Genomic DNA, 14,489 nt, shown 5'->3' with positions numbered 1-14,489 from the left:
AAGTGGGGTGAATGATGATGTAGGCACCGTGATGTAACATTAGGCTACTATTGACTTTCCAACAATATATCAGAAGGAGGATTATCTAGGATTCCAGACTGTGGTTGACCACAGGTAACTGAAACTGTGGAAAGTGAAATGGTAGATCAGGGGAACTACTGCACTTCTTATAGACACACAGACCATGTGGTGTATAAGAATCGTTCTGCCACTCATTAACTCTCTGACCTGGGCCAAGTTTATTTTTTCACCTGTTTCCTGTTCTATAAAGTAAGGATAATAATAGTTCCAAACTGCTTGAGCTGTTGGGAGAATTGAACAAGTTTAATATGTATAAAGTGTGAAAACAATGCCTGGTACAAAGTAAGCACTATAAAAGATTGGTACAATTACTGTCTAATATTTCTATCACCCACTTGTTATTAGAGTACATGGCACAGGGTAAATGGAATTAGAAGCTAGAGATGTCTTATACTGATGGAGAAAATTGTTGAAAACTTGACTATACTTTTTTGGAAGGGGAAAAGCCCACAAAGCAAAGGAAATAGGTGATGTTTTTCCAGTGTGTGTATAGGAACATTGTATTCTGAAAACATTCACATACCATGAAGTGCTCTTTACAAAATATTCTTTATTTTAGAATTTACTAAAAATACCTAAAATTGGGGCACTTGGGTGGCTCAGTCAGTTGAGCATCCGACTCTTGGTTTTGCCTTTTGTCATGATCTCTCAGTTTTGTGGGTTTGAGCCCCATGTCGGGCTCTGTGCTGGAAGCATGGAGCCTGCTTAGGATTCTGTCTCTTCCTCTTTCTGTGTCCCTTCCCCACTCACACTGTCTCTGTCTCTTTTAAAATAAATACACTTTTTAAAATATAAATAAAAAATAAAAATACCTAAATTAGTGAGCGCATATTTTAACTCTGTCTCTTTTGAGAGTCATATAAGCATCATTCTCGATACATCAGAGAGAATGCCTTTGACTCACACTGGGTGCATTAGGGTTTAATTCTGTCCTGGAACTCCGTTTGAAAAAGAAGGAAAAAAATACCTTGACTAGGGTGGCTCCTGCTTCATTGACTGGTAAACTACCTACTTCATACTAGTGTACTTAGTTAGGTGCTAGGAATAAAGCAGTGATCATTGTGCTATAGATCTTAACTTCACTGAGTTTACAGCCCTTATACCTCAGTTATTTATTTCTGTTTCCCACACATCTTTTATTTTAGAGTCGTGGGACACATGCTCTGGAATGGTGTGCCAGGGCTTTGGAGAACTGAGGGTGGCTTGTTTTTAAAGTTACATAGGGGCGTCTGGGTGGCTCAATCAGTTAAGCGTCCGACCTCGGCTCAGGTCATGATCTCGCAGTTCGTGGGTTCGAGCCCCCCTGTTGGGCTCTATGCTAACAGCTCAGAGCCTGGAGCCTGCTTCGGATTCTGTGTGTCCCTTTCTCTCTGCCCCTCCCCTGCTCATGCTCTGTTCTGTCTCTCTCTCAAAAAAATGAATAATAAAACATTTTAAAAAATTAAAAAATAAAGTTACATAAACTTAGTGGATGATCTTATGGACAGTTTAAAATAGTTCATTTTTGATGCTGTTTTGTTTTTCCAGGATCCGTGAAATGATAAGGTTTACCTGCTGTCAGCCAGAAAAAAATCTTTTCTTCCTCTTACTTCCATTTTGGATAATTTTAAATTAATTTCCAAGTTTGACTCAAAAGTCAGGATATTTGTCACATATTGATTTCATGAACACCACTTCCCTATTTGTATATCTCACTCTCTCCTCGAACGAAGTAATTGTGAAGCTATGATCAACAAACTCTTAAATCCTCAACCTCTTTTTTAACCTTAAAAAGATTCCAGACACCTTTCTGGCCCCTGATCATTGTGCTTCTTCAGCCTTCTCGAGAGAAACTCATTTCACAACCCGTGGACTCCAGGACCAAGTCTTGGACTGTCTCCTCCATCTCTGTCTTCAGCAGTGGCTGCTGGCAGTGCTGCTCCTTCTGTCTTCCGGTGAAGACTGTCTGTCCACTCACTGCGAACTTCTCACAGCTCCCGCTTTCATCTCTGGACTTCACCTCAAAGTCTTTATTGAGAAGTTAGATGCAGCTCTGATCTCACCACCGAATCTGCAAACCTGTCTGCGTTGGTCTTGGTGTTCTCTACCTTCCTTTCACTCGTTATCAGAGACCTTCCCTGACGGTCTCATTCTCTTCTTGTGACTCAGGTTCCATCTTCTTTTTACTGTCTCTAGGGCTTCTTTCCTGCAGTTCGTGTCTCTCTTCCACATCCTCAATTTCTCCCTCTCTTTTGGATTTTCCTTTTAGCCTCCAAACATGCTGTTATCTCCCAGCCCTGCTGTATATACAAATATATGCAAATATCATAACCAGATATATAGAAGACACATCCTTCTTAGTGTCTTCTGTCTGCTATTCTTTTCCCACTTTTTAACCAATGAATTTTCCTCTCTGAATAGTTTTTCTCTTACCCTAGTGTCTGTTTCTTCTCAACCATTTTTGTGGACTCTGGTTTTTGTTTTGTCTTGTTTTGTTTTACTAGTCCTCTAAATGTTGGTGGGCCTTAAGGTTGAGTCTTTGCCTACACTCCCTTGGAGGTCTGCTCATTAGTATGCTGTGACACCTAAATGTATCCTGCCTTCTCTCTCCTCCTGAGTTCATAACCAGCTTCCCTCCTTGATCATGTAATCGACCTCACCTGTTGGGGTAACAATGCTTGCTTTCTCTCCCTCTTGATTCCCCACTTCAGTAAATGACATGACCGTCCATACTGTTGCTTACACCGACATTTTGGCTCTGGACTCTTATTTTTCTTTCTCACCCCTTCCCCATATCTAATCCATTAGTAAGTCTTATTTTCTCCACCTCTAAAATATATCCCAGACGCACCAATTTTTCTCCATCTCCACTGCCTCCACCTTAGTCCAGGCAGTCATCTCTTGCTTAGCCTACAACCGTAGTCTCAACTGGTCTTCTTTGCATCCACTCTTGCCCCCCTATAATCCATTCTTCACTGGAGTGATATTTAGAGGCGTTATAATATTTATGCTCTGGATTTCCATTATCTAGAGTTAAATCCTGACTCTGTCGTTTGCCAGTTCTGTGGCTTTGAGCGAAATACAACCTCTGTGCCACAGATATTCTCATCTAGAAAATAGGATGGTAATTGTCAGTAATAATAAAATATCAATCAGATTATGTCACACACACGCACACACCTGGTTTTGAAAGTTTGGATTCTCACTGCACTGAGAATAAAATCCAAACTACTTACCGCGGCTTTTTGCTTAATGTTCCTGACCTCTTGTTTTCATGTTCTCCTTGTTTACCTTACTAAACCCACACTTGGTTATCTTTTAACTCTTTACTTGCAAACATAGCTCTTAGTGGAGTATGCTTGCTTGCTTGCTTGCTTGTTTGCTTGCTTTCTAGACCAGTTTATTAACATTCTTGTTTTGTGTTTGTTGTATATAAAGATAGTGCCATTTAAAAAAATTAGTTGATGTTTTTTTTTTTTTTTTTTAACCTGGTGACTTATCTTTTTAAGTGCTAGGACCAGGGTTCTACTGTGTTTTTCCAGTTTTGTGGGAGATTTATAAAATTCTTAGAAGTGGAATTGCTAAGTCAAATGATAGGAAAGTTTTCAGACCTATGAGTCCTATTGAGGTGAGTTTTTGAGACTTCACATGTCCACAAAAGTTTTCATTTACCCTCGTATTTGATTCATATTCATGAATAAAGGACCAAGTTGATTATGGTAGAGAGCTTTGCAGTTATACAAATATAGACCTTTGTTCTAAATGGGAAGTCTGATTGTGGGTTCTCTTGAACTCTGTGTATTCATTGGTTGTTTTTTTCTAGGGCACAGGGATTGGAGTAGGCAGGTTTAGGGCCACCCTAATTATAAATGTAAGGGCAGCTTTTAGTATGGAGGGAGTTAACCAACTCACAACCTCCATTTCCTTCTTCATTCTCTCCTTCCTTCCTTTCCCAAGCATATAAAAAAGTACAGAGAATAATATCCTTGATCATCCATGTACCTATAACCCTATGTTGTTGAATCATGTCTTTTATCATATTTGCTTCAGATATTTTAAACAAAACATTACACAGATAAAGCACCTTCTAGCTCATCAAAGATAATCAGAGTGTATCCTTTGTATCTGTTCCCTGCTCTGTTCATCTTCAGAGGTACCCATTATCCTGAATTTAGTGTTCATCATACCATTCACGCTTCTAAACTTTTGACATGGGTGTGTATCTATAAACAGTATCAATGGCATGTTTTAAAGCTGTATATATCTTAGAACTTGGTTGTTTCATTCAATATTGTGTGTTGGAGACGTATCCTCAATGATAAATGTAGCTCTAGTTCTTCATTTTGACTTATATATAGTATTCCATTTTACAATTGGTTTTTGGTTTTTGGTTTTTTGTTTTTTTTTTTTTTTTTGCCCCTTTTCTCTTAGGGAGTATTTTAGTTAGTTCTAGTATTTTGCTATTAAAACATTGCTGCAATGAATACTTCTTGTATATATGTTAATGTTGTAATAGCTGCATGATAGTATAATGCCCACCATCAGGTTTGCTAGATATTTTCAGTTTACTCTTATGCATCTGTATCATACCCACATGTAGAATAGAAAAGCACCTATTGCCGTACATAGTTAGACCTAAAGGTTTTGCCAGTCTCATGGGTGTGAAATGATTTCTCATTTTAATTTGCATTTCTTTGATTGCTAATGAGGTCATTCATGTTATCATGTATCTGTTGGATAGTCTGAATTCTCTTTAAATCTACTACTTGTTCATAAATCCTTTGCCCGTGTATCTTTTGGATTATTTGACATTTTCCAAAAGGATAGCCAGTTACCCCAGCATTATTTATTTATTTTTTTAATGTTTATTTTTGAGAGAGAGAGAGAGAGAGCGCGCGCGCGCGCGCGCGAGCAATCAGGGGAGGGGCACAGAGAGCAGGAGACACAGAATCCAAAGCAGGCTACGAAGTGACAGCAGAGAGCCCGATCCAAGGCTCGAACCCACGAACTGTGAGATCTGACCTGAGCTGAAGTCAGCTGCTTAACTGACTGAGCCACCCAGGCACCCTAGCATTATTTATTATATGGTCCATGATGTCCCCCACTAAATTATAATGCCAACACAAACTATATCCATTCTCTTTGTTTATTGCTGTGCTGTCCTATTGCTTTATAAATCTTGCTCTCTAGTAATAACAGTCTTACTCTCATTATTTAAAATAGCTAAAAGACTGTATCATTTTATAGTACTTTTGTAAGAATTTTAGAATCAGTTTGCCAAATCCATGGGGAAAAAAAAATCTCAGGATTTTGTTTATTGTACTACACTGAATTAATTTGGGGAAAATTTGAGATTATTACAATATTGAATCTTCACATAAAAGAGCATTTATGTTAGTCTTTGTCAAGTGAAGGGGTGGAACATGCACATACACACATGCATCACATGGCATAAATGTGAAGTAAGATTTAGTGGAAAACAGTTAAGTACCAGAGCACACAGAATCCCCTGAGTTCTGTTATCTTCACACAGATATATACTTAGGGTAGACCTAACTAGAACTAATATACCAGAGAAGGGGCTCCTAAGTAATAATTGGAACTTTGAGGTTGATGGAATGGCCTTATTAGAATGGAGAGCTCTGTGCCTGTCATCAGCCTTTTCTTGCATTGAGCAAACTCAGACCTCAGACCTCCTAAGTCAGCTTGTTGATAGACTACTAAAAGAGAGGAGGAAATAAACCTCCAGAGTCATTTGAGTTTCTCTTCTCAGTCTTCCTTTATGCCTTTGCGTATTATTTTGTTGTTCCCTTCACAAAGATCTTGCAAATCTTTTATTAGATTTATTCCTAGGGGCCCCTGGCTGGCTCAGTAAGTAGAGCATGCGACTCTTGATCTCAGGGTTGTGAGTTCGAGCTCCATGTTGAGTGTAGAGATTACTTAAAAATAAATTTAAAATCTTAAAGATCTTTTTCTAGATTCTTTATAGTTTTTGTTGCTATTATGAAGGGCATCTTTTTAAAATTGGCTCTGGCTGATGCACTGGATTACTATTCTATCCACCCATCTTGCATTATTTATTTATGTCTGTTTTTATATTTTCATACTCTTAAAAAATTTTTGTTTTAATGTTGTATTTATTTTTTGAGAGATTGGGAATGTGGGGGGTGGGCACAAGAGAGGAGGATAGAGGATCTGAAGTGGGCACCTTGCTTACAGGCTGACTGCTGCAAGCCAGATGCAGGCCTCAAACTCACAAACTGTAGGATCACGACCTGAGCTGCAGTCAGATGCTCAACCGACTGAACCACCCAGGCACCCCTCCATGCTATAACCCTTCCATGCTATAACCTCCTGTATATAATATCGGTGGTAACAGGCACCCTTGTCTTATGCCTGACCTTTCACTGTGATATTTTGCTGCAGGTTTCTGTAGATACACTTTTATTAAGTTAAAAGATCACTATTTCTAATATTCCAAGATTTTTAAAATAAGTAAATGTTGAGTTTTTCAAAATACACTCGAATTTTGTTACTGATTTTTAAATTAATTGCATCATGATAAAGAAATAGGGTTTGTATCACAACAGTTTTCTGTGTTTATGAAACATGTTTTGTGGCCTAGAATGTGACTGGTACATAGAGGAAAAAAGGAACAATAACAAAACTTGATCAGTTCCGTAGAAGTCAGAAAATCAAGAAAAAAGCATTGTAAGTAGAAAGCACACAATAAGACTAGAAATAAATCAGGTACAAAAATGTAAATGAACTAAATTCTCTGATTAAAACAGATAAATATGTTTAAAACAAAACATGCTAGCAAAAGAAAAAAAAACTTTGCATAGTTCATTTATAGGCAACACAAAGATGAGAAAAGACATATCAGGCAAGTGCTGGTGTAGGTAGGTTTGTATCATAAAATAGACTTTAAGAGAAAAAGCATTGTTGGGGAGAATTAAAGGAAAAAGAGATAAAAAGTTTGGAGAAAAACTCAATCCTACATAGAAGTTGAAGTAACAGTACAACAGACGTTTGCATTGGTATCACTTACACCACATAGCTTCAACAATTGTTAACATTTTGCTAGATTTATAGGTCCTGAAAAATTATTTCACTTGTCTAAAATTATATCTAGGGAGATTAACAATTCCATAATCATATGTGTAGTACATGATTAAATTTCCACAGTTATCCTAAGAATGTCTTTTATAGCTGTTCTCCATCCTTAAACTAAGATCTTCTTTGTGTGAATGTGTTGAATTAGTTGTTGTCTTTTAATAGTTCTTGTCTTAGAGTCTTGAACAGACCACCCACCATTTTGTTTCCCATGACATGATTTATTAAAGAGACTAGGATACTTGTCCTGGAATGTCCCACATTTTGGATTGTCATGGCTTTGACTTTTAAAGAGAAAGATAAATGTCTTATAGAATGTCCCATATTCTGTATATGTCTGATTATTTCATTATTTTTTTTTACCTTGTATATTTCTTCTCAACTTGAAGCTAAGTGTAAAAGTTTGATTAGAGGGTGCCCGGGTGGCTCAGTCGGTTAAGTGCCCGACTTTTGACTCAGGTCATGATTTCATGGTTCATGGGTTCAAACCCCACATTGGGCTCTGGGCTGACAGCTCAGAGTCCAGAGCCGGCTGCAGATTCTGTGTCTTGCTCTCTCTCTGTGCCCTCCTCCACTTGTGCTCTGGTGTCTCTTTCTCCACTACCACCACCACCACCCCCCCACCCCCCCACACAAATGAATAAACTTTAAAAAATTAAAAAAATGTTTGATTGGATTCTGTATTAATGTTTTGCAGGTAAACTTCATGGGTGATAGAGAATGTGTCATTTATGTTGTATCACATTAAGAGGTACTTGTCCGGTTGTCCCTCTATTAATGATTCTAAGCTACATATCCTTATAAAGATGTGTGTTTTTCCCTCTGTCTTTAATCTGTGTGGAAATGCTTGGACACTATAGGAGTATTCTGTTCTTCATCAGCTTTTCACCTAACAGCTTCAGCCTCCTGTGATCCTTTCTTGAATCAGTGATTTTATATTAGCTGGCATTCTTTTAGAAAGAGCTTCCCACATCAAATAGGAATAACTAGAATTTTTTCCAAGAAGGTAGAATATAAAATACATAATTCTTTTCCACTAATGTTTAATTTTCTAAAGATGTAACAGTCACCTACAGTGGTGGCAAGTGTCTCCCAACAAACTTCTTACTTTTATGGACTAGTGAGTTTTTATTTATTTATCTTTTATGTATGCCACCTGTTGTAATTAATTATAGTTTTTACTCTTTTTGCTGAAAATCTCCCAAGTTTGGCTAGTAGGAGTCCCTTCAAGCTGGCTCCTGTGTTGTTTTGACATCTGTCTGGCACATGAAGATGTTCCAGGATCCCTCTTGAATAATAAGTGGGTCTTAGAATGCTTTACTGCTGCCCATTTGCCCCCAGCAACTGTTGTCACTGTTTTTGTTGTTATTTTGTATAGTCTGCTTATTTAGATTTACCCTTGTGTTTATTAGTTTCCAGGCTCCCCATTTGTATTAGTTTCCTGTGGCTGGTGTATCAAATTACCACAAACCTGGTGTTTTACCGCAAATGTATTCTCTTAATAATTCTGAAGGTCTGAGGTCCAAAATGGGGTTCACACTAGGGCAATCGAGGTGTCAGAAAGACTGTTCTCCCTCTAGAGCACATTTCCTTGCCTTTCCCAGCTTGTAGAACTGCATTCCTTGGATTCCTTGATTCATGGTCCCTTCTTTCAGCTACCCAGGCCAGCAGTGTAGCATCTTCAGATCTCTCTGGTAGGTCTTCACTTACCTAATCCTCTGTAATAAAATCTCCCCATTTTATAAGGATGCTTGGAATAACATTTTGGGCCCATCCAAGATAATCTCCTTAATTCAAAATACTTAATTACATCTGCAAAATTCTTTTTGTCATATAAGGTAACATAGGTTCTGGGGTTTACAGTGTAGATATTTTGGGGGCTGTTAATCAGCCTGCCATGCTGCTCTGTCTTTTACATTATTCTGGGTTCTGTTTCCTTTTAGGTTGTTAGCTATTTTCTTTTGTTTCTTGAAGTCATTTCATTATCCTCTGGCTTCTTATACTGTTGTTAAGAAATATGCTGTCAGTGTAATTTATTTTTCTTTTCTCTCTGGTTGACTTTAAGAACTTTTATGAACTTGTACTTCGACCTATGTAGTTGTGGATTTAGTTTTATCTGTCATGGACAGGACACAGGACTCCTTGTGCTACTCTTGAGAATTTTTTATTTTCAATTGTTTTAGAAAATTACACCCATCTTCTGTTCAAATATGTCTCCCATTGTCTGTTTACCTTCTGAATTTACTAATTCCATTCTTTGCCTTTCCTGTTTTCCATTCATTTTTCTCTGCCTTTTGGCCAATTTTCTCTGAATCCTCTTCTAGTTCTTTAATTCTTTCTTTAGCTCTAATCTGTTTACTTCAGCTGAGGTTTTATTTTAATGACTGTGATTTATCATTTTCTCATGCTCCCCTTTTATATGTATTGTCTTTAAGCTTGGAGATATTCTAGAATTATCTCAATAGAAACTTTGATATTTTGGTCGGCAATTTATAAACTTTGATTTCTTTCTCAAGCTGATTGTATTTGTTTTTTATTTTAGAGGAGTTTTTCAGAATCTTTTCCACTGACTGATTGTCTAGCCTTCATGCTTCCACTGCCATGATTCTTTTAGCAATTCTTCTGAAATTTTAGGACGATGTCTCTCTTTTTGAATTATTTATTTTAAATAAATTTGTTTAAATAAATTTGTTTTACCTTTGGTAATAGTTATTTGTTGTTTGGGCATCTGTTAGACTAGCGTGTAATTTTCTCCTTTGACCTGTTAAGTATTATTTTACTGGATTCCTGATGAATGACTAACATTAATTTGAGGGAAAGAACAAGAGTGAGAGAGGGAGAGGAACTGAAAGGGAGAGGGAAAATGGAATTTAAGAGGTTTTCTATCCTCACAGCTTGGATTATTTATGTGTGTCTGTGTGTGTTTTTTTTTTTTTTTTTTCATTTTGTATTCTCTTTGTCAAGTTTGGATATCTGGATTTTGCTAATTTTATGAAATGAACTTGGAAGATTTTCCTTTTTTATATGCTTTCACATATTAATAACTTATTGTATTTTCTTTAAAGTTTTGATAGAAGCCAATCCTATAATAATCCGGACCTGATGCCTTTTTATTGGGAGGAAGGGAGGCAGTGGCTGTAGTTTTCTGTGCCATTACTGCCCTGCAGTTCTTCCATAGCAGTTGGTCTGAATTTATATTTTATTAATTTATATTTTAACATAGGCGTCTTCTGAGGTGGGCGTTAAAAAAATTCATTTTTGTGGGGGAGGGAATTTTGCCATCTGTAAAGTCACTAGAAATGATCGATTGTTTACTAAGATTGCCTGATTTTAATTGCTGTGGTCCACTGAAGAGATCAAAACAGGACAGGAAATCTAGTACCTTTCTTGAATTTTTTTGCTTCTGTTTGTAATTCTTTCATTTCCCTTTCAGGATTGTTGAAACAGATTTTCTTCATTTTTTCCAAGAAGGCATTTTAAGGCCAAAACTATATATCTTCTCTTAGTTTTACAATATCTTATTCTATTTTTTAATATATTTATATTTAATAATTATCATCAAAGTTCTTTCTCTTACTCTTCTGGGAAATGTGAGCAAATTTTTTCTACCAGACTCATCTTCCCTAATTTCAGTGACGGCTCATAGTGATTTTTCTTCATTCTTTGGATATAAAATTACTTTTGTTTCGGGAATTAAGAAATCTTATTCCAGAACATTCATGGTCTGGCCCTGCCCTACCTAACCAAACCTGTCATTTTCTGCTCCCCAGTACAAAAATGTTATTCTAATCAGTTTTAATCAGCTCAGTTCCGTAATTTCCCTCATGTTCATTTTCCTTTTCTAGTCTAATTTTTTCCTTTCTCTCTCTCATTCCTTGGGGGGTGGTTCTTTACCCTAACTGTACATGAGTTTTATCTATGGAGCTTTAAACAAAACAAAACAAAACAACAACAACAAAAAAGGCTTTGGATAATAACATCTTCATTTATTTACTGAAGTGGAAAGAATCCCTGAACTAGGCCTGATTTTTTCCTCTCTTCCCCTATTCTAAAGACAGCCTGAATCTTAGTTTCGGCACTGATTGAATACCTGTTATGACTAAGACACCAAGATAAGTGATGGGGAAATGAAAGATAAATAAAACATGTTTCTGATCTCAGAGCAGCTAATAGACATGAAAAACATAATCAATTTTAGGATATCAAATTCTGACTATAAAGCACTTCTGCCTGAGTGGTCAATGAAGTCAACATAGAGGGAGGTTATCATTTTCTGAGATGAAGAGACTATAGGAAAAAGAAGTTTTGGGGCGGATTGTGGGCTAGACCAGAAGTTAAATCTTTGAACATGTTAAGTTTGCAGTGTCTGTTAGTTATTTTAGTGGAGATATTCAGTAGGCAGTTGGACAAAAAGTCTGGAGTTGAGAGGACAGAGCTGGATTTTAAAATTTGGGCTTCATCAGTCCATATTTGGCATATAAAGCCACAAGATTGGATAAGATCACCTGGAGAATAAGTATAGCTAGAGAAAAAAGACATCCAATGCTTTTTGGGGGATATGAAAAATTAGCCAAGGAGTCGTAAAGGAAAATAATACGATATCTGACAATAGAAAGAAAAGGAAACTTCTGTCATTGCTTCTCAAATTCTGAGATTTTTGCATGTATAACATGCTTCTGGAAGATTATGCTGCTGCTAGTCTATGGACCACTTTTGAGTAGCAGGACTTTGTATGACAAATGAGGCATAACGTGAAAAACATGAAAAAACCGCAACATTTGGAGGAGAATAGGGTTAATATATAAAATATCTAGAACATAGGATATCTATAAATCAACAAGAAAAAAATAGAATGAAAGAAAGAATATGGATAGGGAATTTTCCAAAAAGAAATGTAAATGTCCAATAAACATGAAAAATGATTTTCTGGGAAATACAGATTGAAACAACAAGATCACCTTTCCCCCTTCAGATTGGCAAACGTTTCAAAGTTTGATAAGACCCAATGTTGGTGGGATTATAGGGAAAAGCATGGACTCATACCCTCCTAGTAGGAATATGACTTGGGACTTTTTTTCTATTGGAAAACCATTTGACACATTTATTAAATTTTTAAATGCACATAACATTCAATTCAGGAATTCTATGCATTGATATCTAAAAGGGAAACTTAAACCTTTGCCCAGAAAGGCAGTTCAGAACTATTCATTGAAGCATTGTTTGAAGTTGAGAAAAATGGAATAATCTGAATATCCTCTAGGAAGAGAATTATTAAATAAACCAAGGGTCCTGAAGCCCCCTCCTTGTTCATCTATCTATACCCTCGTGTACATTTTTTAATTACCTCACATTTTTAAATTATAACTTTCGGTAGTTTAAAAGGCCTTAATCTCTAGTGTGTATTATATTTATGCTGTTCATTTTTGGTCACACCTTAGAATTCCAGGTTTAGATCATGTAGTTTATGGAGTATCTAGTATACAGTGTAATTTGCAAGCACATTCTCTAACCACTCAGATAAATTGGACTCATTCTTCATCAAGGAAAAAATGACTTTTTAAAACATAAACACATAATATATGCCTGTACTATAACCACCCAACTTGTGAATTCTAGGCTGGCCAGCTGGATAAATGAATGAGGCTTGGAACCCTGCCAAGAATTTATTTCACTGATAAAATACGGTCTTGGTCTTAACCCCTACCCCTTTTCTCTCAAGGGGTTTTTCCCTCGTGTTGACTCTGTACTTTAAAATTTATACATCTCAGAACAGTGCACATTAGTAGGATCTGAGATGCAGAAGAATTTTGCCTTTCTTGTATAGAACGGAGAATTACAATGTGGTGATTTTAAAGGGAGAGGAGGAAAGGAGACTAGTTCTCAAGCAGTTCAATTAGGAGTACACGAAAACATCAAGGAGCTGAAAATTGTCCTAAAATTATCCGTGACCATCCACTGTTAGGTTGCTCTTGAAGTTTGAAGACCATTGACGATAAGCAGTGTCATAACAATATTACGAAATAAATGTTTCTATCCTTAACACCACCATTTAAAAACAGTAAAATACGTATGTATTGATATGGAAACAACTTTGAGGAATGTTGTTCAGGGAAAAAAACAAGTATTAAAAATGTTTTTTAAATATAATATTTATATGTATTTGTATACTTTGTATATGTATTATTATATTTACTTTAATAAAAAGGAGATGTGGAAAGGATGTATAACAAATTGTAAACGGCAGTTGAGTTTTGGGCAAAGGGTCCAGGAATGTGGGGAAGTGTGAAAAGAGACTTTCGTCATTCTTTTTTATTTTAATTTTTTTTTAACGTTTATTTAGTTTTGAGACAATTTTTGAGAGACAGAGTGTGAGCAGGGGAAGGGCAGAGAGACAGGGAGACACAGAATCTGAAGCAGGGTCCAGGCTCTGAGCGGTCAGCCCAGAGCCCAACACGGGGCTCGAACTCACAAACCGTGAGATCATGATCTGAGCAGAAGTCGGATGCTTAACCTACTGAGCCACTCAGGCGCCCCTGTCATTTATTCTGAATACTCATGTATTATTTGAATCTTTTACAGTTGAGAATATTTGTACTACTAGTGTAGAAGAGTTTTTAGGTGTTTAATAAAAGATGGGAAAAATTGCTATGCTAAATGGTCTCACAGGTCTCAGCTCTAAATTTCAAATTTTAAAATATCTCTAATTCGTATCCTAAATGATTCTTATTTACATTCTTTTAAATTATTTTTCAGGTGTGGAATATCAAACAAATGATTAAGTTGACACAGGAACATATAGAGGCCCTATTGGACAAATTTGGTGGGGAGCATAATCCACCATCAATATATCTAGAGGTAAGCTTTTGAGTATCATATCTGTAGTGATTTTTTATTTTTTATTTTTGTTATTTTAGAGACAGCGAGAGAATACAAGTGGGGGAAAGGGACAGAGGGGGAGAAAGGAGAGAGAGAGAATCTTAAGCGGGCTTCACACTTAGCACGGAGCCCCGTGCAGGTCTCGATCCCACGACCCTGGGATCATGACCCTAGCTGAAACCGAGAATTGGATGCTCAACTGACTGAGCCACCAGGTGCACTTGTAGTGATTTGGAAAATAAAAACATGAACTTACAAAAAGCATTTGTACTAGTAATAATGTTTACCCTAGGGGATGAGAAATAGATATGGGAAGGTGGATTACCTTTGTCTTTATTATATTATACTTCTTAATCTTACTTCATTTGTTACAATAACATAGAGTATTTTGTAGTTTGGAAAAGGAGAAGCCATGTATAAACCTCAAAATATTACTC

General features: G+C 36.6%; 1 protein-coding gene across 3 annotated transcripts in view; it reads left to right on the top strand.

The window, feature by feature from the left end:
- The window catches only part of BRAF (B-Raf proto-oncogene, serine/threonine kinase), a 166,564-nt gene that overhangs the window by 63,792 nt on the left and 88,283 nt on the right, over positions 1-14,489 (top strand). For all 3 annotated transcript variants that reach the window (XM_030308583.2, XM_030308582.2, XM_032592466.1), the window contains exon 2: positions 13,930-14,031. In XM_030308583.2, the coding sequence (XP_030164443.1) occupies positions 13,930-14,031 (102 nt within the window). The remainder of the gene's footprint in view (positions 1-13,929; positions 14,032-14,489) is intronic.

This window comes from Lynx canadensis, chromosome A2 (genome assembly GCF_007474595.2).
Source record: "Lynx canadensis isolate LIC74 chromosome A2, mLynCan4.pri.v2, whole genome shotgun sequence".
NCBI classification, from domain to species: Eukaryota; Metazoa; Chordata; class Mammalia; order Carnivora; family Felidae; genus Lynx; species Lynx canadensis.
This window is presented reverse-complemented; position numbering and strand designations above follow the sequence as displayed.